Below are 25382 nucleotides of genomic sequence, written 5' to 3' on the forward strand. Positions count from 1 at the left end.
ATAAATCCCTGGATTTGCCATCTGAATCTCAATTTTCTTTTAGTTAACAGATCTCAAAGATTGGTACTGGAGATTAGTAGTCTTTGCAAGCAATCTGTATTTCCTTATTATGCTACTTCACAACAATAATACCATGTTAGAGCTGAACATCTAGAATTTCATCAACTAAAGAAAACTTGCCTAAGGTGAACTTGCTCAGAAGTCCATATGTATCAGTGGTCTGAGCTTGTACACATTTACGTAGGTGCTTAACTTTACTCACGTGCTAAGTTCCACTGAAGTCAATAGGAATACACACAAGTAAAATTATATATGTGCTTAAGGGTTTGGAGTATCAGGCCCCATGTGGGATATTCACACTAGCTATTGGACGCTGCCAGTGGCAGGAAAAGGGACCTAAGTACCAGTTATTTGATCCACTATGGCAAATCCCAATTCCTTTGTCTGATGGGAGGCTTGACGATTCCTCTCATCCCCTATACATTCGAACAGGAAGCATTACCTCACAGCTTGTAAGTATTCAGATGTAGACACAAAGCTAGGACACAAACTAAAGTGGAGTTTAAACGTGTCCTGAATTTTAATCTCTCTGCCTGTGAGATTCTGTGATCCTTACTTACCCAAGTAGTCCTTCCTCTATGAGTAGTCCAATTGGAACTAAAGATGCTACTCAGAATAATGCTGGCAGAATCAGGCCCTCTAAGGCAAATACAATTGCTATAGTGCAAGTATTTTCTTTCTTCTCACCGGCACTCAATGAACCACTGGCGGATCTGATCCTGAAGACTTTCCTTGATGTCAGGACCTTCTACTTCTCTCAGATGGGTCTTGATGGATACCAGAGCTTTCTCGTATTCAGTCTCATGCCTCCCCTGGACCTCACACCTCTTGGTTTCCACATTCTGGGCACGTGCTACTGAAGCACTTATCCTCTGGAACTGAGGAGGTGGGTTCTGAAAATGAAAAGGGAGAACGAGGTTCAAAATAAAAGGTACAAATTAAAGAAACTTAACATATGTTGGAATGCTGGGTTGATACTCATGTTCTCTAAACCTTGTTTTATGTGTGAGAAATTAAAAAAAGGAGAGAAAAAAAACACACTCATAAAAAGTGCCTGGATGCACACAATGGTCTATTGTTAGTGTTTCAACCTTAATTAACAAAATTGCTATGTACAAAAACAATCCTTCCAGCGTGGGATCTTGGGATCTCAATGAGACAGGTGAGAAGACTGCTGTGCAGCAAATGCCAACTTTATCCATGTCAGAAGGGTGCCAGAGGTTTTTTTTAATTGAATTTTCAAATGTTTGGATTTCCGAGTGGTACTTTTTAATTAGACAACATTGTTTTTAATTTGTTCAGTTAAAATTTTTTATATGCACTGTTTGGTCAGTTGTTTCCTGGTATTCTGTGGCAGCTGGTGAAACTCCTTTAGGAAATCCACTTCCCTTGAGTAAAACATAAATAAAAATCCAAACACTGTAATAAAAAAGGAGCTCCCCAAATTCCCCATGATTAGATAAACCTGCTAAAGAGAACTTTAGGTGCTTAGAAGTCAGAATAAAGTGTTACAAAAATAAATAAATAAGCTCAGCTTTCTGATTGATTTTATATATGCATTTTAGGATAGATACAAATGAGTCTTTCATTTTCAATCAAAGAAATATGAAAAACATCATCTGTGGGGCTGAGTTAAAACTTTACTAGATTGTATTTTCCATTGTGTGATAATTTATAAACTGAAAATGTGTTCCTTCTGTGTCAGTAAGTATTTTCCACCTTGGAGGGTAAAAATAATATATTTAAAACTGATTCACTGATTTAGTTCAACTTATCTTCTGTGTCACTCTGAGTAAATATAACTCCTGTACTTTCCCCTGACATCATTTGTATTTGAACCCAACCCCACACAAATCCAAACGTCTTTCAAGGGCCTGAGCTAAAGGCCATTGACTCATACACTTTAAGGTCAGAAGGGACCATCATGATCATCTAGTCTGACCTCCTGCACAGTACAGACCACAGAACCTCATCCACTCTCTCCTGTAATAGGCTCGTAACCTCTGGCTGAGTTACTGATGTCCTCAAATCATGATTTAAAGACGTAAGTCAGAGAACCCACCATTTACTGTAGTTCAAACAAGCAAGTAACCTGTGCCCCACTCTGCAGAGGAAGGAGAAAACCCCACAGGGTCTCTCCCAATCTGACCTGAAATGAATGGGAATCTTTTAATTGACTTAGAGGAGCTTTAGAATCAGGCTCTACATTCTGTTTGTTCTACCATTGTATATCGCGTCACTGAAAGTCACAGTACTAGAGAGAATACCTACAAGAAAGAAAGAACGAGCCCTCTATGGTAGGACTGGCCAGCTTCTGTTTAGTTTCATTTAGATGGTTCTCATCAGTGTTGGACCAGATTCCAATGATTACTAACACATGTCAGACAGAAAAGATGCCCAACAAGTACCAAGTAAACTTCAGTTTCAGAATATATAAAATGAATTTTATGCTATATCTGAGGTGTGATCATCTTAGGCCCTGATTCAGGACAGCAGTTAAACATTTTTCCTGTATCTGGACCATACTCAGGTGACTTACAACAAAATGATACAGAAACGAAATGGACAAAACCAGTCAATGAGCTAATACGTACAAGAAAACTAGAGCACCAGTGTGCTCTTGGGATGCAGTTCCATATATTCCGTACCTGACAATGTCTTCAGAAGATATTGCCTTGGGTTAATTCTCAGAGCTTCCATAGAAGCCAAAACCATTCCGTCTACATTCAGCAATCCTCATAAAATACTTTGCAATAAATATTAATACCAATAATTATTTACACTTGTATCTTTTTGCCTAAGCATCCCCGTGTCCTTCATAAACATTAAACATGAGAGTACCCCTTTGCAGTAGGTATTTTGCCACTTTTTAAGTACTTGCCCGTTTACAGCGCCAAAAGGAGAACCCAGGACTCCTATCTCCCAGATCTTGCTCTGACTGTTGACACCACTCCCTCTTAAACCGTGCCAGAACTTTTCTATCTGCTTGAATTTAAAGAAATTCTAGGACGAGATTCTTTCTTAGATGCTCCTATCAGATCAGTTCCCTATGCTGTTCTCAAAGGCAACCTACATGAGTAGAAGTATTGGACAGGGAAATAACATCAGGCCTGGTATTGTGTAGCTAGGCCAGCAAAACTCTACCCTACTGCACCCTGCCCTTATATATTGCCATAGTTGTTTCTGTGAATAGACAGGCTTACAGGTACTGTTGTGGTACAACACAGTGGGTATCCTGTTGGAGGGTGCCTTTTGAAAAGGAGATTCTGGTTGGACCCTCACGAGAGGTAATTTTATTTGGAATCATTGTTTATGTCTCAATGTTCTCTCCATCCATGAGTGGTGAGAAGAAAGGTGGAAGGAGAGAGAACTGGGAGTGTGAGCGGAAAATAGTTGGGGGTGTGAACCCCATGAATGGTGGGATCTGGGGTGAGGGTTGGATATTTCCCAATGAGAAGAGAGGGGTTCTCCTCTGACCCTTCTGAGCATAAGGATTTGAGAGGAGAGGAAGAGAACCACACATACATTTTTTCTGACCTGGGGCAACTCAGTGTCTCTCTTTATGAGGAATGTGTGTTAGCGTATAGTCTAAACCAGCTGGCCAGGCATTGGCAGACCCAGTGGCCAAGTTAGTCCATGAACTGGCCTATAGGAGCAAGAGGTGGACAGCGGGAAATTTCCTACTTTACTAATACAAAGGACAGCCAGTGGCAGAGAGATCTGCAGTGGCTGCTTCTTGCTGCAGGAACTATTCTGTGTTATCTCTTGTTAATTCTTAGGGTACTATTTTATTAGAAAGTAACAATATGTGCCACTTATACCAAGGAGAGTGTGAGCATCCTCTGTACGTCTTGATAATAAATGAAAGAAAAAAGGGGAAAAAATTATCAAATGTACTTTCATTAGATGTTATGGTATACTCTATGGCCATCAATCCAAATTCCTTTCTTTCTTTTCTTAATATTTCCTAAATTAAATTACAGTAATTACTCATGTGGAAATGGTGTATTTAAATAGGGAAAGAGGCAGCTGTTGATATGACATGTTGCTGCTTGATTGTTTCCATCATGGAGAAGATGGAGCTAACTCAAATATGAAAGGCCAGATAAGCAAGAATTACAGAAGAGGAGTGGGAGAGAGATTCTGAAATAAGAAGCAACAGGGGCTAGGATAAATGACTACTGAAGGATTCATGGCAGGCTGATGTGGCGCACACGTTATGATTCTGCTTGTGAGTGAAGACCACAAGGTTTACACATGTAAGAAATACAAGATGGCTTCTGTTCTCAAGGAAAATGAGGAGAATGATGAACTGCAAGTTAAAAATCATGTAATGCATATTTGGCTTTTAGTAAAATGTTACATACATACAATAGAATCATAGAATCATAGAATATCAGGGTTGGAAGGGACCTCAGGAGGTCATCTAGTCCAACCCCCTGCTCAAAGCAGGACCAATTCCCAACTAAATCATCCCAGCCAGGGCTTTGTCAAGCCGGGCCTTAAAAACCTCCAAGGAAGGAGACTCCACCACCTCCCTAGGTAACGCATTCCAGTGCTTCACCACCCTCCTAGTGAAATAGTGTTTCCTAATATCCAACCTAGACCTCCCCCACTGCAACTTGAGACCATTGCTCCTTGTTCTGTCATCTGCCACCATTGACCAATAGACCTGCTTCACCATTGGGTTACTCCTACTGAAATCAATGGAATTATACTGAGGGGGGAAAAGGAGGGAGGGGGTAAAGCACATGGTGAATTAGGCCCAGTAGTATCTCTCAGGATCTTTCAAAATAAATTCTGATTGGCTTAAATATAGAAACTAGCAGAAGGACCACAAAGAATATTCACACAGAGCAATATATCAACTTAGGTCTATGACTAGCAGGGAAAGGGATTGACACATAAGGAAAGGGGTGGAAAGAGCTTGCTATGTACACGTTGGCTAAGCAATAAGTAAAATTGAGACATAATCTATATAAAGTTCATTTAATCTTGGTGTTTAAGTACTTATCACAATGATGACATAATGATAAGTTTACCGATAGGTGAAGGATATGAACAATGAAGAAAATAAATTAGTTGATAGGGTACAACTAAGGATGAAGGGATGAAATAGAAGAAAATTAAAGCTGAACATGAAGGAAAAAACTCCTGGCATCGAGACTTACTAGGCTATGAATAGTCTCCCAAGGGAAGTGTTAGACACCCCCAAACTTGGGTCAATTAAAAAGAACAGTGTCAACTTAACATTAGTGAGTTTTAAAAAAAATAAACCCACTATAATTTTATATACGATCCTGGTTCCTGAGTTCAACAACCAATTTTTTGTGCATTTACAATCATATTGCCCTACTTTCTTTAAAAAGGGTTTTTCTTCTACTCTTGCTTTGTGAAAGACTCAGAAAACTAACAAAGGAAAATGACAGACTACACAAGGAAACAGTGCTCAGTGCGTACACAGTATGTTGTTTTTTTACACTAGTTATAAAAAATTTAATCTACTTTTAAAACAAAATCTTTAAATAGGATCTCCGGCCTTTTCAAATTGAAATGAAAGGAAAGGAAAAATGCGTTGAACATTGCTAATGATGGTACAGTTGTGAATTAGAGAATAATTTTTCTGCCCTCTTGCTTTACAAAGGAACAAAGCCAATAAGACGGTACATTACCGGAGCGCTTTTTCTGTGGACCTTAGGCTGTTCTCTTTGTACAGAAAGTTTTGTTTTTTATGTCATCTTAAATGTCACCTGTTTGAGGTAGTATCAAGAAACCTATTTTCAAACATTGGGGCCTACATATGGTTCCTAAATCCCACCCTAAAGGCCTCACTGACCTTGGAGATCACGCAGCACCTAGAGAACCCAGTAGCCCTGCTGAGTTTTCTTTGCATACTCCTTTCAAAGAGGGAGATGTTCAGGGGACTACAAAGGAGTCATGAGGCATGACTACACACATAGAGTGTCCAAGGATGCAGGGGAAAGTAAACATTAACCTGATTGAGGGGTTGCCCCGCTTTGGTGGTGACTGTCCTCCAAGACAACATGACTTCAAACAGCCCAGCTACTACAGCATTCAGATGACAATCTTTGAATATTACCAGACAATATTCCAGATCAATATTCCATGGACAGTCCCCAGAATTCTTAAAGTTTTCATAGCTATCATCTATATACTTAATGCACGTTAAAAACAAAAGCCAATTTCTTTTCTATGTTGTTTCTCTGAATGCTTTTAATGTGGCTGCTTTTGACTCCTAGGGAGGTACTCTGCAGTCAGACACTAATAAATAGCTTTTCCTTGGGGGCAGAAGCATTTTTCCATCTTAAAGAAATTTCTCTGGCCATGCAAAATTCAAATTTGTTAACTCGCCTTATAAACAGCAACTCATTTAAAAACAAATTACAAATATTAGATGGAGACAGTGAATTCAATAATGCACTATAGCCACATCAGCTATAGAATAATGCATCTTAATGAAGGCTTCCCATGTGAATAAACCATTATATTTACAAGCTTTCCATAGTTAATGACCCAGAACTGGATAACGAAACTCACATTTTTAGCGAGGTCCTCTGTCAGCAAAAGTATACATATTAATAATTGATGTTGCTGTAAAAATAGGACATAATATGAAGCTTCCTGAGTTTGTGGGAAAATAGGACTACATGGCCCATTAACTTAAAATGCTTATCTAATGTTTGATGGGCTTTGTCTTTAAAATCCTTGCTTAAATTAATAAGGCAAAATGGACATTTGTCTAAAAGAATGTTTTTCCAACTCATCAGTCACAAGTGTGCTGAGCGAGCTGCTTGCTGTTGTGTTCTTTGTGTTTTCTAAAGAGAATTTAGGTTTTATGAAAAGACAGAGCCTAGCAGTAGAAGTTCCCTGCATTTTTCAAGGTAAGCCAACATGATGAAAGCTCACCCAATGGTATGTTCTTTCGCTTGAGGACTCGCTTGTACAGACCACCGTTTCAAGGTGGAAAAGTCTCACTCTTTATGCTTAGTCAGCTCAACAGCTCTTTCCAACACAGACTGCTTTATTGTTCATTATAAAGCACTTAGAGGTGTGCAGGCAGGCTGAACATGCTTGAGGCTAGAGTTCTGCATCGAGGATGCCCCATGCTGTGGAACTAACTGCTCTTCAATTGTTCCATTAAGATTACACTTAAGAGGGAAAATAGTCTTAATTTCAGTAAATAAATACATTTTATTTTCTTTCATATTTTAGGACTATGGTGCCTGAAAGGTAAATTTACTGTACTTTTATTATCAGGTATTTTGCTCAGGACACAGTATCTTGGACTCTTTATGAAGACCTCAGACCCAAACCACACATTTTTGTGGGATTTCTGCTGTATAGATTCTCTTTTGGATAATTTTCTCCAAAATTGTATTCTTTAAACAGAGCAGTGTACAACAAATATCCATTAAACTAGTAACCCTGCAGGACTGAGCCGTGCATCTCATGCAATCCATAAAGAAATCCACACATCAACCCTGGTTTCAAATAGTCCCTGGGTGCCTATACAGCTACTCCACACTTATATTGTTTTATAATACATTTTTGTAGCAGAAGATATATTTCTCAACAGAATATATATTTATTCAGAGCCAGATTATAGACGCCTTTACTCATATGAGCAGTTCCATATGAAGTAAATGAGACAACATGTGCAACTGCTTATTAGTCAGAGTAAAGGAGTTCATGATTCGGCCCTCTAGAAGTCTATTCTTTTCTCATGTCCCTTATTCTACTGAATTTTAAACTTTGGTTGTCTGGAAATTCTTTTAGCAAGCATACTGTGTCATTGGTTATTTTGGGTTTTTCCATATTTCTCAATATACTTTGTTTGGAGGACTGGAGAATAGATTTTAAACAAGTGTCTTATCTTACTAAGCATTTGTTCATAGATCTTCCATTTTAGCACAATACAAATAGTGGTAGCCTTGAAGCACCATATACATTTATATGACTGAAGTCCCAAATTAGGTACAAAACGGAATCACAAAGCGAAATGTATTACATTCATTAAAGCTTCCCACTATATGATCCACTCCAATAGCTTTGCCAATTAAAGTCATTGTCACATGCATTCAAACAATGATATTTATTTGTTGTAGGAGGTCTTGGTAGAAAAATATTGAAAATGGCTGTGTTTATATCATTATGAAACTCACAGTACTTATTAAAAAGATAAAAGGAACATTACATTTGGTGTGGAATTTAAAAAAACAACCTTATTTTTATTCATAATGATGTTATCTTCTACAGTCCTGGTTGTATTTATTTCAGATATTAATCCTGGGCATGCCGCCAAACTTCTTTTACTAAAGATGATAATGCATGTTTTTAATTGTAAAAGCCAATTGTTTAAATATTAGCACAATTTCATAAAAAGAAGGTGCAATAGCAGAAAATAACGGAGATGACTCTGTGTTGTTTTCCAATAGCTTACAAGTTTGACACTAAACACATTAAAAAATCACATTAAATCTAGGATAACACTCTTCAGATTTTGCAAACACATACCTATGGGGAAATAATATACAACCCCCTTTGTGCTGACTTCTCAAACATAACGTAGGCTATAAATCAAGCCAAAATAGCATTTTAGATTTAGGTTTAATAAAAACAGACTTTTGGGCACCCTTCAGCTATCCTGTTTATCCACTTCAGGAGCTGGAGAATTATTTTATGCTCTACTTATTTATAGAGTTTGCAATATTCAATCTAATTATTTATTTAGCTACAGCCTCCAATGTTTACTCAGAAGGCTATTCTGGGGCATACTGATTTTTTTTTTTGGACTGGCTGAAATGTTACATATTTATTAGGAATTCAAAGGGTAAAAAAATGTTTGGAAATTCCAGACTGTTTCCTCACATAGAAATATAACCCTTTCCCAAGCCAACATGCCTAAATTAGGGTATGTTTAGAAGAGGTAAGGAGGGGAGAACATAGTTATTTACTGAAGAGCACATAATGTCTTTCACTTGAAAATCCACATGAAAGGAGGAAAAAAATCCTCTAAAGCTATATGGAAAAGCTATGTATTAGCATATATTGTGCCGTAGACTCCCTTTGGCTAGGAGCATAAATGATTGTATAAAAGCACACGTCAAAGTTGCCTAGCAGAGCACAACAGTACATATAAATATGTACAAGTCCATCAAATAAGGCCTCAGTCCTGTAAATCACTTCAGCATGTGAAGTGCTTAACTGACTCCTTGTGCTTGAAGATAAAAATGTGTTGAAGAGTTTTGCCAGATTGGGGCCGCCATGCCCAGCACCCTGCAGGATTGAGACATGCATCTCATGCAATCCATAGTGAAATCCACACATCAACCCTGGTTTCAAATAGTCCCTGGATGCCTATACAGCTACTCCACACTTATATTCTCTACTGACAAGATGCATAGGCTATCGAGCACCAGTTGCTGCTACCAAAGACAGATCAAATTTGCAGCATGGAAGTTTGTTGAATTTCCAGGGTGTGTACTTTGGCTTTCCTTCCTGCCCTCTCCTTCTCTGACTCCTCCTCTCTTCCCATGGACCAGACTTGTGTAGAATAAGTCAATTTGCAAATAATCTTTAATAACCTTTTATGTTAACAGATTTTCCTCTAAGCTAGCCTGTGTCTTGAGACTACTGAGTACAGGGGGAGCCCAATATATCCTCACTTAAGGACCAGTCCTATTAGGAGATGAGAATCTTCACAGATGTGTTGGATACCCTCAACTCTCGCTGACTTTCAGAGGCATGTAGCACCTCACAGAATCTGGCTCTATTCTGAGCACAGCTCCCATTGATTTCAATGGAGGGTGCACCTGTGTTAGCAAAAGAATTGAGTCCAGGTTCATCATTGTGCTCCGGCTGCTTTGCACCACTTTAGTGAAACAAAGCAGCTATAATCACGGGTTAGCCAGCCAGCTAAGCTAGGTTTATGGCTGCTTTGGATCACTGGACCAACACAAACCAACCACAGCACATTGATGAATCTGGTCCTTGATGACTGAAGTCTTAACACTAAGCTGTTCTTGAGTTACAGGTAAACAAGAGAAATTAGCTACTAGTTTTAAAAAAATCTGGCCTGTAACTTTAACATGGCAGGAGGAAGAAAATAAGGGTTTCTTCTGGATGAGGCATGTACATTTTCGGGACAATCTAATTATCATGATTATCATGCCAAAGTCAGAGTGGGTTAAACACAGAATTTAGAATGGAACGTTGACCGCTGAATTAGCTGTGGAGCTGCTAATACACAGTTCCATGGCAGGAATATGAGGAAGACCAGGAAGCAAGTCAGGAGACAGTTATAAAGATATATGTGTTCCTGGTCAGGCCTGCTTCTTTTTACAAATGAAGCAGGTTTTTCAGATCGTGATTTATCTGAGATTTAGAAAAACGTGCTGAGGCAATCATGCTGTTTCTGTAATTAAGCTCTAATAAATAATAATAATAACAACAAGACTTTGTACTAGAGCCAAGAAAAATCTCTGGAACACGGACTTCTACTCTGTCATCAAGTAAAATAAGAAGTAGACTCAAACTCAAGAAAACGGACAAAAAGTATTTCTGTCAGCAAGGAGACATAAGCGCTGACAGCAAATTGCATGAGCACTGTTAATTCAGAGGCAGTTAGGATGGCTCTTGGACCATCTTCTTTGTGTATATTCTTGTTAGGTCCATATCACTGAATGGCCCAAAAGTCGTCATTAATAATTTTAAGTTTTTCAACTCCTTCTGCAAAGCCCCATGTAAATTACAGTGCTTTATAAATAATTTTAAAATAATAATTTAAAGTGAATGTATATTTCTTGCAGAACAAGCCCTGACTCATTTGTGATGGGCTTAAAATAATAGATGGCCATGTCTTCTAATTTATCTAAGTCTTAAAGTATTAGAAAAGCAAATTCAGCATGTTTACTCATGAAGACCTGTGATCATTTTTTAGAGGGCTGACATGATCATACATCAAAGGGGCTTGACCTTTGGAGCGCTCTGCTGATTCATCAATGTGAATTGATGCCTGTTTCCTTTAGAGGGCCGTAGATGGGAATGTGGCATTAAAAATGCAGGAAAAACACAAATCCGAAATATGAAAACATTGGAAGACAAAGCAGTTTTCATTTCCCCCATCTCCCTCGATTAGATATTTGATGTCAAATAATGGCTGTACCTAGCGCAGAATTGCAAACATCAATTCCATTGCTCCTAAAAACCGGTCAGAAAGTGAAGAATCTGGATGTTGCGTTAGGTTTTAAGCCTTCTTCTCCCCATGAATGTATAGTTTTTCCCATCGGGTACAATACATTTGCTGTCTTCACACCCATTATCAGTGTGCGGGCCACAGTGAAAAGAGGATGCAGCTGTATACCCAATCACACCTGTAATCTCCATTCCTCCGTCATCTTCTAGAGACTAGAGTCCTCGCAAGTTACACCTCACTTAGAAACTACTTGCTTACACAATCAGACATAAAAATACAAAAGTGTCACAGCACACTATTACCGAAAAAGTGCGGACTTTCTCATTTTACCATATAATTATAAAATAAATGAATTGGAATATAAATATTGTACTTACATTTCAGGGTATATAGAGCAGTATAAACACGTCGTTGTCTGTATGAAATTTTAGTTTGTACTGATTTCGCTAGTGCTTTTTCTGTAGCCTGTTGTAAAATTAGGCAAATATCTAGATGAGTTGCTGTACCCCCTGGAAGACTTCTGTGTACCCCCAGCGGTACGTGTACCCCTCGTTGAGAACCACTGGCTTAGGGCACTGGTTTTCAACCAGGGGTCTGCGGCCCCTTGGGGGGCCATGAGCAGGTTTCAGGGGGTCCACCAAGCATGGCCTGCATTAGACTCGCTAGGGCCCAGGGCAGAAAGCTGAAGCCCCGCAGTGCAGGACTGCAGCCTGGGGCCCCAAGCCCCACCACCTGGGGCTGAAGTCAAAGCCTGAGCAACTTAGCTTCACAATGCCCCCTGTGGCGTGTGCCCCGGGCAACTGCCCAGCTTGCTACCCCTTAATGCCAGTCCTGCCTTTTATATGCAGAAAAGCAGTTGTGGCACAGCTGGGGCATGGAGTTTTTATAGTGTGTGTGTGTGGGGGGGAGGCCCTCTGAAAGGAAAAGGTTGAGAACCACAGGCTTAGGGCAATTCAGATTTCCTTCTGTAGGGTAGGTTTTGAAGAACATTCTTAAGTAACACTCTTTTTCTGTATGTTGTTGGGGGTAGAATTAGTTTTCATAAAGCAATGACCTGGCTAAGTATAATTTCACTGTTGGATAAGAAAATTGTCCAACCTATGTTTTGGGGGAAGCAGAAGGTCTGTTTCAACGATGGAATATTGATTTTTTTAAATGCTATTTTAACAGCTCTAGAATACAAAAGCCATACATACATCTAACAAACTACATGATGAGAATGAATATTACTGTAAGGGCAGTATTGTAAAAGGCTGTTATTTGAACACAGTACCAACAGCGCCGTGTTGTAGTAGATAAGGGGACCTGGAGGGTGTGGCACCTATACTATGTCATACCAAATAAATACTACAGAGTGGAGAGGGCAGGACAAATGCATTTGCGGGAATGGATGACAGCTGGAAAGGTATGGGGAGAGTCTATCCCCTCTCCCAGCTAGCTGCTGGGAGCACTATAATTTATTCCACACTTATATTCGGCACCAACAAGATGCATCGGCTACTGAGCACCAGTTGCTGCTTCCAAGGATGGAGCAAATTTGCATTATGGAATTTTGTTGAGTTTCCAGGGAATGAAGGGAATGGCTTTCCTTCCTGCCCGCTCCTTCTCTGACTCTTCCCATCTGCCCACAGACCAGACTTGTGTAGAATAAGCTGCTGCTTCCAGCTGCTTGGAGAAGCTCGATAGCCGAGGCATGGAGAGGCTGGGGGAAACACATACCTTCCTATGCCTGCAGGGAGGGGACGGTTTACCTTCCCTGATTATGGGAGAGGGGGAAACTCCCCTAGGCTTTCCTTCTATTCTCCACCACTCCTGGTCTAAAAGATCACTGTGTATGTCTATTTTCCTCTTTTGACTCCCCATGCCAGGTGCCCTGAGGTGCTGTTTTGCCGCTTCTCCCCCAGGTGGGCCTAGGGGATATATTTATTTGGCAGCTTTTTACTTCCTTCCCCAACCACACACACAATGGGAGTGGGCCTGCAAAATGGTGTGCGGAGAAGACTTGACAGGTTCAACTCTGTTTCAGGAATAAAGCATCTTGAGTCCTGAGGCATTATGAACAGAAGACCGACTAACCTTGCTCTGCCATGCCTGGCTCATATTCCCCAAATCCTGGAGCAAAGTCTGTCTGTTTCCACATCTGCAGTAGATATGGCACTAATGTATATCACAAGAGTTTATAGCAGAAGTGAGATTGTCCTACTGCCACATCATCAGTCATTTCATTTGAGTTCTTTGGTCTTAAAGACCTCTTTAAAATATGTGAAGAGTTTTAGAAAATGAATTTCTTGTTTTCCCCTACTGTTAAATTACAAAAATGCAAAGGGAAAACAGAATACAATCTTGAATGCATTTTATATTCTTTGGGAAGCAAAACTTACCATCCCCAGAAATATCATTTCCTCTTCTCTCATTTTCACTGTTTTCTTCCACTGGGTAAATCCACGCCAAACCTGAATTGTAAACATGACTCTAATGAGATAAATGGGCCTTGTTACTGCTTCCTTTACTGCAGCAGGCACAGGAAAAAACAAATAGAGGAAGGAAAAACAGAATATACAATTGAAGCAATTACTCCTGAACAGGTTGCCATCTGCGGTATTATTTTAAACAAATTCTGAAGTCTGCTCTTCCCCCTCCTCCCAGCACATGTTAAAAGCATAATTGTTGAAAGCTTGTTTAGATCTAGGGTCCATTCTTGCTCTCACTGAGCTCTGTGATCCTGCCAACACACAGGAGTATTCGCCATGTGGATCCTAGCTAGCAATGGCCTGCCTCTCAACTCCACACTGACTACACTGTCTCAGTTTTTGCAGGGTTGCTTCTTTCTATTTAGAGACAAACTCTCTTTTGCCCCAGAGAGAGCAGCAAGTTTTACTCCCCAAACACATGAATCACCAATGATACACTTGGATCTTGGGGTGTGGATCAGAGAGGACAGGTTGGGCCACTGAAATCAGAGGACTGCCCCGGCAGGACTGTTCCCTTCAGTTTCGTTTCTAGTGCTTTGTCCAATCTTGTTTGGAATGGCCCACGTGATGGGGTTCCAACCAGCTACACAATTAGGCTAATGCCAATTCAGAATGTTCTGTATCATGAGGTTCATTTCTGTTCATGCTGTTCTTGTGAACAGGGGTGGCTCTATGTATTTTGCTGCCCCAAGCACGGCAGTCAGGCAGCCTTCAGCGGCGTGCCTGCAGGAGGTCCGCTGGTAACGCGGATTCGGCGGCATGCCTGCAGGAGGTCCGCCGGTCCCGCTCCTTCGGCATACCCACCGCCGAATTGTCACCGAAGCCGTGGGACTGGCGGACCTCCCGCAGGCATGCCGCCGAAGGCAGCCTGACTGCTGCCCTCACGGCGACCGGCAGGCCTCTCCCCATGGCTTGCCGCCCCAGGCACGCACTTGGTGCATTGGTGCCTGGAGCCGCCCCTGCTTGTGAACAAAACACACTGTCAATTCTTCCAGCACTGTTCTGACAGAAACAAGACTCACCTTTTGAATACGAAGTGCGGCAGCATCCAAATTCGGACCTTTTACTCCCTGAAGTCTGGCTTGTCTTTCTCTCTTTTCTTCCAGGTAGATTTGCTTCATGAATGTAGCCCTTAGGCGACCCTGCCGAGCCCTCTCCGAAATCTGGATTACTCTAATGACTTCTTCAAGAGGCAAGGGCTTTATGTATTTCTTCTGTGGTACAGCGAAAAACACAGATAAATGTTATCAGAACATGTAGATCCTAAGAGTTATTTTCCTGAATCATTTTGAAAATTCAGATGTGTCTTTTGTTAACTCTATGTTAGTTGGAAAACTGAATAATTAATGATATCTTAGTGGAATCCATCCAAGACAAAAGTAGCCCCAACACATAGAGGGTGAAACCCATACCTCAGGACCACCTAATTTTAGTTTTGACAGTTTGGCATTTTGATAATTGTACCAGGATCTCAATTTTAACCTGAAAAGCATTTTAAGGAGAAAGTGAACCAGACATGCCACTTCTATAACCATCATACCCTTTGGTAAGGTTGGATTTTGAGAGGGCAAGGAGTTCCTGATGACATAGGGGTAAAAAGTAAGAATCGTTCTTACTGTAGTTTATGTAACAAAGAACTTATAACTTTTATTTTGTTTGAGAAATAAGCCTAAATATCAGTATGGCTAAATTCGATTAAACTAATAGACCTCTCTAGCTTCCTCTTATTTTCCTCCTAAATTCTGGAGATAGGGGCTTCTGGATATGCCCATTAGGTCTAGAGTTCACCTGCCGGAAAGGCAGAATTTTTTTCCTCTCCTATTATTGACACCCTCAATTGGATACAGTTCTGTATACAAATAATGAGTTGAGCTCACTGTACTAAATTTTAAACTTGGTTTTCCCTACAAGGAAAAATACACAATCTATGAATACACAAGAATCATATCCATAAAAGTCTCCTGCTGAACTATTGAATTTTTAATGCATGCTCTGTAACAGTTTTTTGTTACATGCATACGGGAATATGGAAGCCTGTTAGAAGACAGCTAGAATTTCCTGAATGTATATGGTTCACTATGATTCATATCGAAGTGCAGAAGACTCAACAGCAACCTCAGTGGTAGTAGTTGAGCATAGGAAATCAGTAGACAGAATTAACTGGAAGTAGAGCACGGAGCACATATATAACTGTGTTAATAAAAAAGATTATTTATTCAGCTTTACATGCCTCACATGGTGATAGCATGTCAAGAGAGATCTGCCCTACAGTTACACTAGAGTACAAATGTGGAAAGTCCTCACTGCCATGTAATCTGGCTCCACACTGGGCAGATTCATCCTTAATAGGTTACTCCTGGTGAGGGAGGTGGGCAGAGCATGGGTAGGGAAACACACTTTAAGATGTGCAGGGATTGAGACTAAGGCTCTGCATATGAACATTTTTGTTAGCTCATTATGAAATGCACAGGAGCCTTCGCTCAACTCCTTATTTTCACGGTCCAGATTAGTTCAACCACAAATTATTGGTGTTGATAGTCTCACGTACCTAGTAGGGAAGAATAATTTCCTCCACTGCAGGGTGAAATTCTAAGGCCTGGGTATTGTAGGAAGTCAGATTACATTATCATAGTGATCTCTTATGGCCATAAAGTCTATGAATCTAAGTTAGCCAGACATGCATGTACAGTTGTGCACGTAAGTAGTTTAGAGGGGAGGAAAGCTTCTAAAGAGTACTACATATATACAGCAGAGCCAAAGAGTCTTAACTCCATCAGCTCAAAAACAGTTTTCAGCAGACTGTTCAAAGACACTTCTCCTCTCTAAGGATTATCTCGATGCCAAATTTCAGTTTTCTTCTCCTAGCTATTGCAGCTGCATCGCTGTACAGAAAAGAGCACAGGAATTTTTCAGAATGTTATCAACAACTGAAAATGGGAGGTTAGAATGCTAATACTTTGAGCAGGGGGTTGGACTAGATGACCTCCTGAGGTCTCTTCTAAGCCTGATATTCTATGATACTTATGCAATCTTAATGTGATTTCTGTTCTTGTTATGAACCCTGACTCAGCACAGTACTTAAGCATGTACCTAAGTTGAAATCAGTGGGACTACTTGTGCAATAAAAGTTAGCCACATGCTTAAGTACCTTGCTGAACTGGGGCCATAATGCTGCCCTTCTATTACTTTCACGGCATAAAATGAAGCCAGATTATTTTGCAGAGTTACCATTGTTAATATTGCTCAGATTGAAGACATTCATTCCTGGTGGAAATGTACATTATGTCTCTTTCCAGTTGTGATTCACCTGTCAATGCAGTTTGATTAAATATATACTACAAAAATATTTCTCACTTCAATGTTTCATTATAGATTGGTATGGGGAAAATGTATATGCTTCACTCATATGTTTGAAAACATGTTCAGTTACAAGATAAAAGGATAGGCAGATGACTGGATCATTACGGTACCCATGGTATACTAACCGGTTTGATGTCTTGCAATCCAGAATTAATTAAAATCTGAGCAAGAATTTTCTCCCTCTCTCTCAGCACCTTCAGCTTCTCCTTAATAAAATACCTTGGGATAGGGATTTCTATGTGTTCCTAGGGGAGAGAAATATTCATGGGACACTGTTAGAGCTGTATTTAAAACCATGTTGCTTATTACCTTAACACCTTTCCTTTACAGACTAATTAAGTTGGCCTAAAGATTCTTGAATTTCCAGGAGTGTTGTGTGACTTGACCTATATAACAGCTGCTGTGCTATTACTTTGCAATTACTCAAGGTCTAAGTCAACAACAACAAATCAATCCAGTTTCTGAATCATCCCCACCCGGTTTCATACAGGTTTCCACAGCATTTTTTTTTAAATTGTACAATTACAAATAAAAAAATTAGCAACTATTTTGAACATTTCAGAGTGTGCTGGTATATAAAAATGTACAGACAGTGACTTCCTCTGAATTTAATAAACTCATTAGTATGATCCTCCCACATTATTTAATCAACATCTTGGAAAACAAATCAGCTGTATTGCATTGTTATTATTACAAGGAATTAAGACTAGATTAGTTATCTAGCCGCTTCAATATTTCTACGGTGCCTATCCCTGTGGTATCTAATCACCTCTCAGAATCAAGAATGATTGGAAATGTCTACCCAAGAGTCTGCCTTTACTCACTTGTATCATAAGATGAGTATGTGAGCATGAGATGGTCGAGTTCAGGATCCTAACACAAGGAAGAAAGGAGAGCAGCAGAATACGGACCCTGGACTTCAGAAAAGCAGACTTTGACTCCCTCAGGGAACTGATGGGCAGGATCCCCTGGGAGAATAACATGAGGGGGAAAGGAGTCCAGGAGAGCTGGCTGTATTTTAAAGAATCCTTATTGAGGTTGCAGGAACAAACCATCCCGATGTGAAGAAAGAATAGTAAATATGGCAGGCGACCAGCTTGGCTTAACAGTGAAATCCTTGCTGATCTTAAACACAAAAAAGAAGCTTACAAGAAGTGGAAGATTGGACAAATGACCAGGGAGGAGTATAAAAATATTGCTCAGGCATGCAGGAGTGAAATCAGGAAGGCCAAATCACACTTGGAGTTGCAGCTAGCAAGAGATGTTAAGAGTAACAAGAAGAGTTTCTTCAGGTATGTTAGCAACAAGAAGAAAGTCAAGGAAAGTGTGGGCCCCTTACTGAATGGGGGAGGCAACCTAATGACCGAGGATGTGGAAAAAGCTAATGTACTCAATGCTTTTTTTGCCTCTGTCTTCACGAACAAGGTCAGCTCCCCAGACTGCTGCACGGGGCAGCACAGCATGGGGAGGAGGTGACCAGCCCTCTTTGAAGAAAGAAGTGGTTCAGGACTATTTAGAAAAGCTGGATGAGCACAAGTCCATGGGGCCGGATGCGCTGCATCCGAGGGTGCTAAAGGGGTTGGTGGATGTGATTGCGGAGCTATTGGCCATTATCTTTGAAAACTCATGGCGATTGGGGGAGGTCCTGGATGACTGGAAAAAGGCTAATGTAGTGCCCATCTTTAAGAAAGAGAAGAAGGAGGATCTGGGGAACTACAGGCCAGTCAGCCTCACCTCAGTCCCTGGAAAAATCATGGAGCAGGTCATCAAGGAATCAATTCTGAAGCACTTAGAGGAAAGGAAAGTGATCAGGAACAGTCAGCATGGATTCACCAAGGGCAAGTCATGCCTGACTAACCTAATTGCCTTCTATGACGAGATAACTGGCTCTGTGGATGAGGAGAAAGCAGTGGACGTGTTATTCCTTGACTTTAGCAAAAATTTTAATACAGTCTCCCACAGTATTATTGCCGGTAAGTTAAAGAAGTATGGGCTGGATGAATGGACTGTAAGGTGGATAGAAAGCTGGCTAGATCATCGGGCTCAACGGGTAGTGATCAATGGCTCCATGTCTAGTTGGCAGTCAGTATCAAGTGGAGTGCCCCAAGGGTCGGTCCTGGGGCCGGTTTTGTTCAGTGTCTTCATTAATGATCTGGAGGATGGCGTGGACTGCACTCTCAGCAAGTTTGCAGATGACACTAAACTGGGAGGAATGGTAGATATGCTGGAGGGTAGGGATAGGATACAGAGGGACCTAGACAAATTAGAGGATTGGGCCAAAAGAAATCTGATGAGGTTCAACAAGGACAAGTGCAGAGTCCTGCACTTAGGACGGAAGAATCCCATTCACTGCTACAGACTAGGGACCGAATGGCTAGGCAGCAGTTCTGCAGAAAAGGACCTAGGGGTTACAGTGGACGAGAAGCTGGATATGAGTTGACAGTGTGTCCTTGTTGCCAAGAAGGCTAATGGCAATTTGGGCTGTATAAGTAGGGGCATTGCCAGCAGATCGAGGAACGTGATCATTCCCCTCTATTTGACATTGGTGAGGCCTCATCTGGACTACTGTGTTCAGTTTTGGGCCCCACGCTCCAATAAGGATGTGGAAAAATTGGAAAGAGTCCAGCAGAGGGCAACAAAAATGATTAGGGGGCTGGAGCACATGACTTATGAGGAGAGGCTGAGGGAACTGGGATTGTTTAGTCTGCAGAAGAGAAGAATGAGAGGGGATTTGATAGCTGCTTTCAACTACCTGAAAAGGGGTTCCAAAGAGGATGGTACCAGATGACAGAACAAGGAGTAACGGTCTCAAGTTGCAGTGGGGGAGGTTTAGGTTGGATATTAGGAAAAACTTTTTCACTAGGAGGGTGGTGAAACACTGGAATGGGTTACCGAGGGAGGTGGTGGAATCTCCTTCCTTAGAGGTTTTTAAGGTCAGGCTTGACAAAGCCCTGGCTGGGATGATTTAGTTGTGGATTGGTCCTGCTTTGAGCAGGGGGTTGGACTAGATGACCTCCTGAGGTCCATTCCAACCCTGATATTCTATGATTCTATGATAAAAATTACAACTGTCTCACATTTCCATTGCTTGTTTTCTTACAGGATTACTCCCTGATGCAGAGAAGTGAAAGAAGAGGGCTTCTTTGAGAGACATGCAGAGAAAGAAGAACCCCCAAAAGATCTATGAGTTAGTAGAAGCCAAGGCACTACTGAGTAGCACAATTGATTGTTAGAACCTTGCTTATGAATAGAGGCAATTCTTCCAAGAGTAAGCTATCACTAGCACTCCTTAATGGCAAGTACAAATTAATGAAAAGACATTAGAAAGACCAGGTGGGCAAGGTAATATCTTTTATTTGACCAACTAGTTTTGGTGCAGAGACAAACTTTCGAGCTTACACAGAAGTGAAGAAGAGCTCTGTGTAAGCTTGAAAGCCTAACTCTTTCATCAACAGAAGTTGGTCCAATAAAAGATGTTAACGCTTCCACATTGTCTCTCTAATGTTCTGGGACTAAACATGACTACTGTGTCACTGCAAACATGAAAACACATTGACAGCAGTCTCTGTTTTGGACTCCTGATAGACCTGGAACACAATGGTGCTATTAACAAAGATTTTATTAAAGAAATGGCTAAAATATTCGCTCAAGCAAACGGACTGTTGCTTTTGTTTCTACAGAACCCTGGCTATCACTTCAGATATGGGCAAGAGTATGATGCACAAGCAGCGAAGTGAAAAGGCATTTGATGCCCACCAAAATAGCACCAATGTCAATAATCAAGTCTATGTTATCATCAACTGTTGAGAACAGTTCCAAACCACCCTCCCCAAGCGTCTCAATGCTATCTTACTCAGCAGTGACACCATGTCTTTTTAGTCCTAAGGTGGGGCAGAGGGACGAGAATTCATCTTCATTTTTTTAACATCTGATGTTAAAAATGTTACATTTCAAACCCATCAACTTTTCTTTCTTGGTTGATTTATCTATAAATCATCAAAATACAGTAATGTTCATAATTGTGGTTTTAAAAAAAATCTAATACATTTCAAGTTATCAGGTTCTGAATGATGCCTTTATATTCTCCAATATGTATTCTGATGGTCAAAATAGTTGTCTGCTATGAATAAAGTAGCAGAAAGATGGTTGATCGAAATAAGTGGCAATCACTGTACTATACATATTTATATGGCAAAATCAGTTAAAAGCCGCAACATGTTTCATATCTAAAAACTAAAGAACTAATTCTATAATATATTAAGATACCACTAGGCAATTTCTTTCACATTATAACCAGGATCCAGAAAATAGTAATCATTTAAACAATAACTTTGTTTACTTTTCCATTAGAGAAGCTGTTACTTACAGTACCCAACTTTGACAACAGGTAGAGTTGTCAGAAACAAAAGGAAATATCAGTCAAATCACCATTATTTCTCATCCGTTTTTTAATACCTTCAACCTTCAAGGATCCATATTATGGCCATACAGTAGAACCTCAAAGATACGAGCACCAGAGTTATGGACTGACAGACACCATGTGAAACCGGAAGTAACCAATCAGGCAGCAGCAGAGACACAAAACAAAACAAAAAAGCAAGTACTGTACTGTGCCTGTATTGCATCTTAAAGGTAGGCACATCTGGGTTGAAGAACAGGAGCAGCGCTGGGGTCTGCGCAGCTTTTGCCCCTCTCCTCCTTGCCGGGTGGGGGGCACGTTGTTTTTACCTCCCCCCCCAGCTGGGAGGGGGACATGCTGTTTTCACCCCCACACACCCCTGCCTAGAGAGGAACATGCTTACAAATTCATGCTGGGGCCGAGTAGGGAGCTCAGCCACTGCTGAATCCTGCTGGATCTGGAGCCTGAACTGCGCTTTGTTCAGAGTTACGAACATTTCAGAGTAACGGACAACCTCCATTCCCGAGGTGTCCATAACTCTGAGGTTCTACTGTATTTACTAGGGTTGAGGTTTAGTTGGGTTGTCCTTCAGACAACAAATTGGATAGAAGGGTTATTACAAGGCAATCCTTTTCCCTAGACATTGAATGTGATCCTAGCCCCTTCCTGTCTTGCAATGAGAGGGCAGACTAAAGTTTCTCAGGTGGCAGTTTGGAGAACTAACCACAGGACCAGTCTATTCCCCACCTAGTTTTATTTGTAACCTCTGAGAGAGCCATGAGATCAAACTGATTCATCTTGAAGCAAAAGGCAAATCAAACTGAAGTCTGATATTGGCTGTGGCTTGGTCCTAAGTGGACCATCCTATGTGATCCTACAGTAAAATCAGGTTGGATTTTCAATGTTACCATTATTAACATAGAAGCTGACTTATTCTAGCATGAGTTCACTTTAGGACCAAGTAGAACAAGTCAGACATAAAGGAGATCACCTTTATTAAAAACTATACATCTTTGGTAGTATTACAGACATACTGAAATATAACATTGATCAAGCAGATTCATTTTTAAAAGCTTGCTCCCACATGAAAGGCTCACTGTAGAACGAATATATTCTATATAGTTATTTTTAACAGAAATACCATAAATAGTGACTATGCAGTAAACTAGTGAGCATATAGTAGGCCAAGTTCTCTGCTGGTGTAAATTGGGGCAGTTTCATTGAAATAAATGGTGCTCTGCCAATTTACACCAACAGAGAATTTAGCCCAGTACAGTTAAATAGTATTGACTTTCTGGTAAATACTAGGCTAGATCCTCAGATGGAGTAAATCAGCACAGATTCATTGACGTCAACAGATTTACATTAGACTATAGAATATATAGAATATATTCCTAACTTGCTTATGATAAAAGTATACCTACAGGGGACAGCTTAAGATCTTGCAGGATATCATCAAAGTAATGAAACTCTGAGTTCTCCAGCTCCACCATTTCATTCTTCAGCTCCAGAATACGGCCCATCACTCCCTCCAGCACTTGCCGAATCACTAACCGTTTTTGTGGGTGAACGATCTGGTCGTAGACAGTCTCCAAGTTACAGAAAATTTGCACATATTTGATGTAGAAGGTGGCTAAAGTCTGGAACACTGTTATGCGATCCTTCTGTGGCTTTAGGGACTTATCTTCTATCTCCCTCTGGAGCAGACCGTTGAGGGCTTCTTGGGCTTCTGCCCACATCTTATTATAAGTGCTAATTGAAAGGAGAAAAGAATATCTTAGCTGCAGATATAAGCATTGATTAGCACACAATTGGATGCACAGTTACTGAGTATCTCCAAGACTCCAGAAGTGTGGATATCTCGCAAATGTAAGCACTGAAGTGCATTTTAATTCCAAAAAGATTTTAAAAACGTAGCTAAAATGTATTTTAAAGCAGAGTTTATGTATTTTATCAGCATTACTTAATTAAACCATAGCTCTTTTTTATTGTCTCTACTAGTAAAGCGGATTTAGAAATAGGAGTTTTAAAATTATGCTTTAATAACATAAAAAAGTTAGAAATTGTTGGAGTTTATCACAAAATATAGTTGTAACGACAGCCCCCGTCTAGCAACGAGCTCTGCATAGGCAGACCCCTGTGCCTATGTGAAACCCCACTGAAGTCAATGCGGGATCAGAACCTAAGGCATGTACGTCAGGCGTCACAACCCTTATTGCATGATTCGATGTCCAGTGGTTGCAATTTAAAAAAATAAAACGTTAGGCTCCCCTTTTTATTCTCCTGTCAGGAACTGGGCTGCAGTAGCATCAAAAAGGAGTTTAAAGGTTACAATGGTGGTGATGTTTTTTTTCATTGGCAATATGAGGACATGGAATTTATATCACCTGCATCTTGGAAATTGTCGGTTCTGCAAGGAATTGCTGGTATTTCCACAGGCTGTGACAATAACAGCAGGCTTCTCTTACAATCCAGCCTTTCCAGGCTAGCTGCAACAGCAATGATTGTGGGGGTGTAGCGGGGTGGTCACCTGCTCCGGCCTTAAAGGGCTTAAAACAGCCCAGGAGAGGGCAGTGGCTGGGAGCAAGCAGTCCCCAGGCTGAGTGGGGAAGCAGCCTCAGCTGGCCCTTATAAGAGGGCAGTGGGCTAGGAGCCCACACTCTCTCTCTAGCCTTTGGAGAGGGAGGGACTAGGCTGCCAGGGGAGCTGAGGAAAGTACCAAAGGTGGAGCAGTGCTGGGGAAGGGCCAGGGAGCTGGGGAGCTCCAGCCTAGCAGAGCACCAGGCTGCAGGCTGAAGTAAGGGCCCACTAGAGCTGCAGAGGGGCAGCTCCGCTATAGGTAAAGGGAGCAGGTCCAAACCCAACCTTGCCTGTGATGAGTGGCTTATACTGCAGTCTGCCCCAGGGAGCGGGGGCTAGTTGGTGACTGGCAGTAGCCTACGACTGAGGCGAGGCGGGGATAGTGGGTAGGGGTTCCCCGGGAGGGGAGACCCTGAGACTGAGGGGTGTACTGCCAGGGGGCAGTATCCCGGTGTGCAAGGGGCACCGGGTCCGGGAGGGACACGGGGGCCAGGAAAAGCGGGACACCGGCCTGCAGAGGGCGCTCTGACGGCTGGAGAGCTAATTCCCAGAAGGTACCAGCAGGAGGCGCCGCCGGGGTGAGTCCATACGGTTACAGGGGGGATCAAGGAAGGTAGTGTGGCCTAGAAGATAAGTGTGTGAGTTCTAAGCTCTGCCACTGGCCTACTGGGTGACCTTGGGTAAGTTACTTCACCTCACCATGCGTCACTTTCTCTATCTGTAAAGTGGGCATAATGATACTCACTTCCCTTTGAAAAGTGCTTTGGGATCTACTGATGAAAGTGCTATATCAGCATTAGTTGTGCTTTTTTTTTACAGTGGCAACATAGAGTATATTGGAACATGCTACTGTAAGATGGAAATTGGAACATAGGAATGGTTAAAGACGTATTTTAAAAAGAGCACTCAGTCTCACAGCCATGCTGGAAATCCTGAACTAAGAAAGGAAGTGCCATGTACAAAGGGTTGGAACTCTGCTTTCACTGTTCATCCTTAGTCTCTCAAATGCTGATGCATGACAGCTAGTAAGGTAGGAAAATAATGTGAGAAAGGACCTCAGATGACAGAATGTATAGTTTTGTGGTTAAGACCATGGGCTGGGACTCGGGATATGCATCAATTCCTGGCTCTGTCATAGACTTTCTGTGTGACATTGGTCAAGTTACTTAAGCTCCCTGTGCTTCAGTTCCCAATATGCAAAATGGGGTTAATAATACTGTTTTTATCTGTCTTGTCTATTTACACTGTGTTTTCTTCAGGGCAGAGGCTACCTCTCACTATGTGGATGGGGCCTCTG

At 41.2% G+C, this 25382-nt stretch overlaps 1 protein-coding gene across 1 annotated transcript in view; it reads right to left on the bottom strand.

Annotated features, from left to right (window-relative positions):
* The window catches only part of LOC113406980 (dynein regulatory complex protein 11-like), a 138274-nt gene extending 113456 nt beyond the window's left edge, over positions 1–24818 (bottom strand). The window contains exons 1-6 of the mRNA XM_029912062.1: positions 24780–24818; positions 22930–23286; positions 17232–17351; positions 14769–14960; positions 13657–13728; positions 748–953 (exon numbers count right to left, since the gene is read on the bottom strand). Coding sequence (XP_029767922.1) covers positions 748–953; positions 13657–13728; positions 14769–14960; positions 17232–17351; positions 22930–23286; positions 24780–24818 — 986 coding nt within the window. The remainder of the gene's footprint in view (positions 1–747; positions 954–13656; positions 13729–14768; positions 14961–17231; positions 17352–22929; positions 23287–24779) is intronic.
* Positions 24819–25382: the final 564 nt, after the last annotated feature.

Source organism: Terrapene carolina, unplaced genomic scaffold (assembly GCF_002925995.2).
Source record: "Terrapene carolina triunguis isolate 2854851 unplaced genomic scaffold, T_m_triunguis-2.0 Scaffold174, whole genome shotgun sequence".
Classification (NCBI taxonomy): Eukaryota; Metazoa; Chordata; order Testudines; family Emydidae; genus Terrapene; species Terrapene triunguis.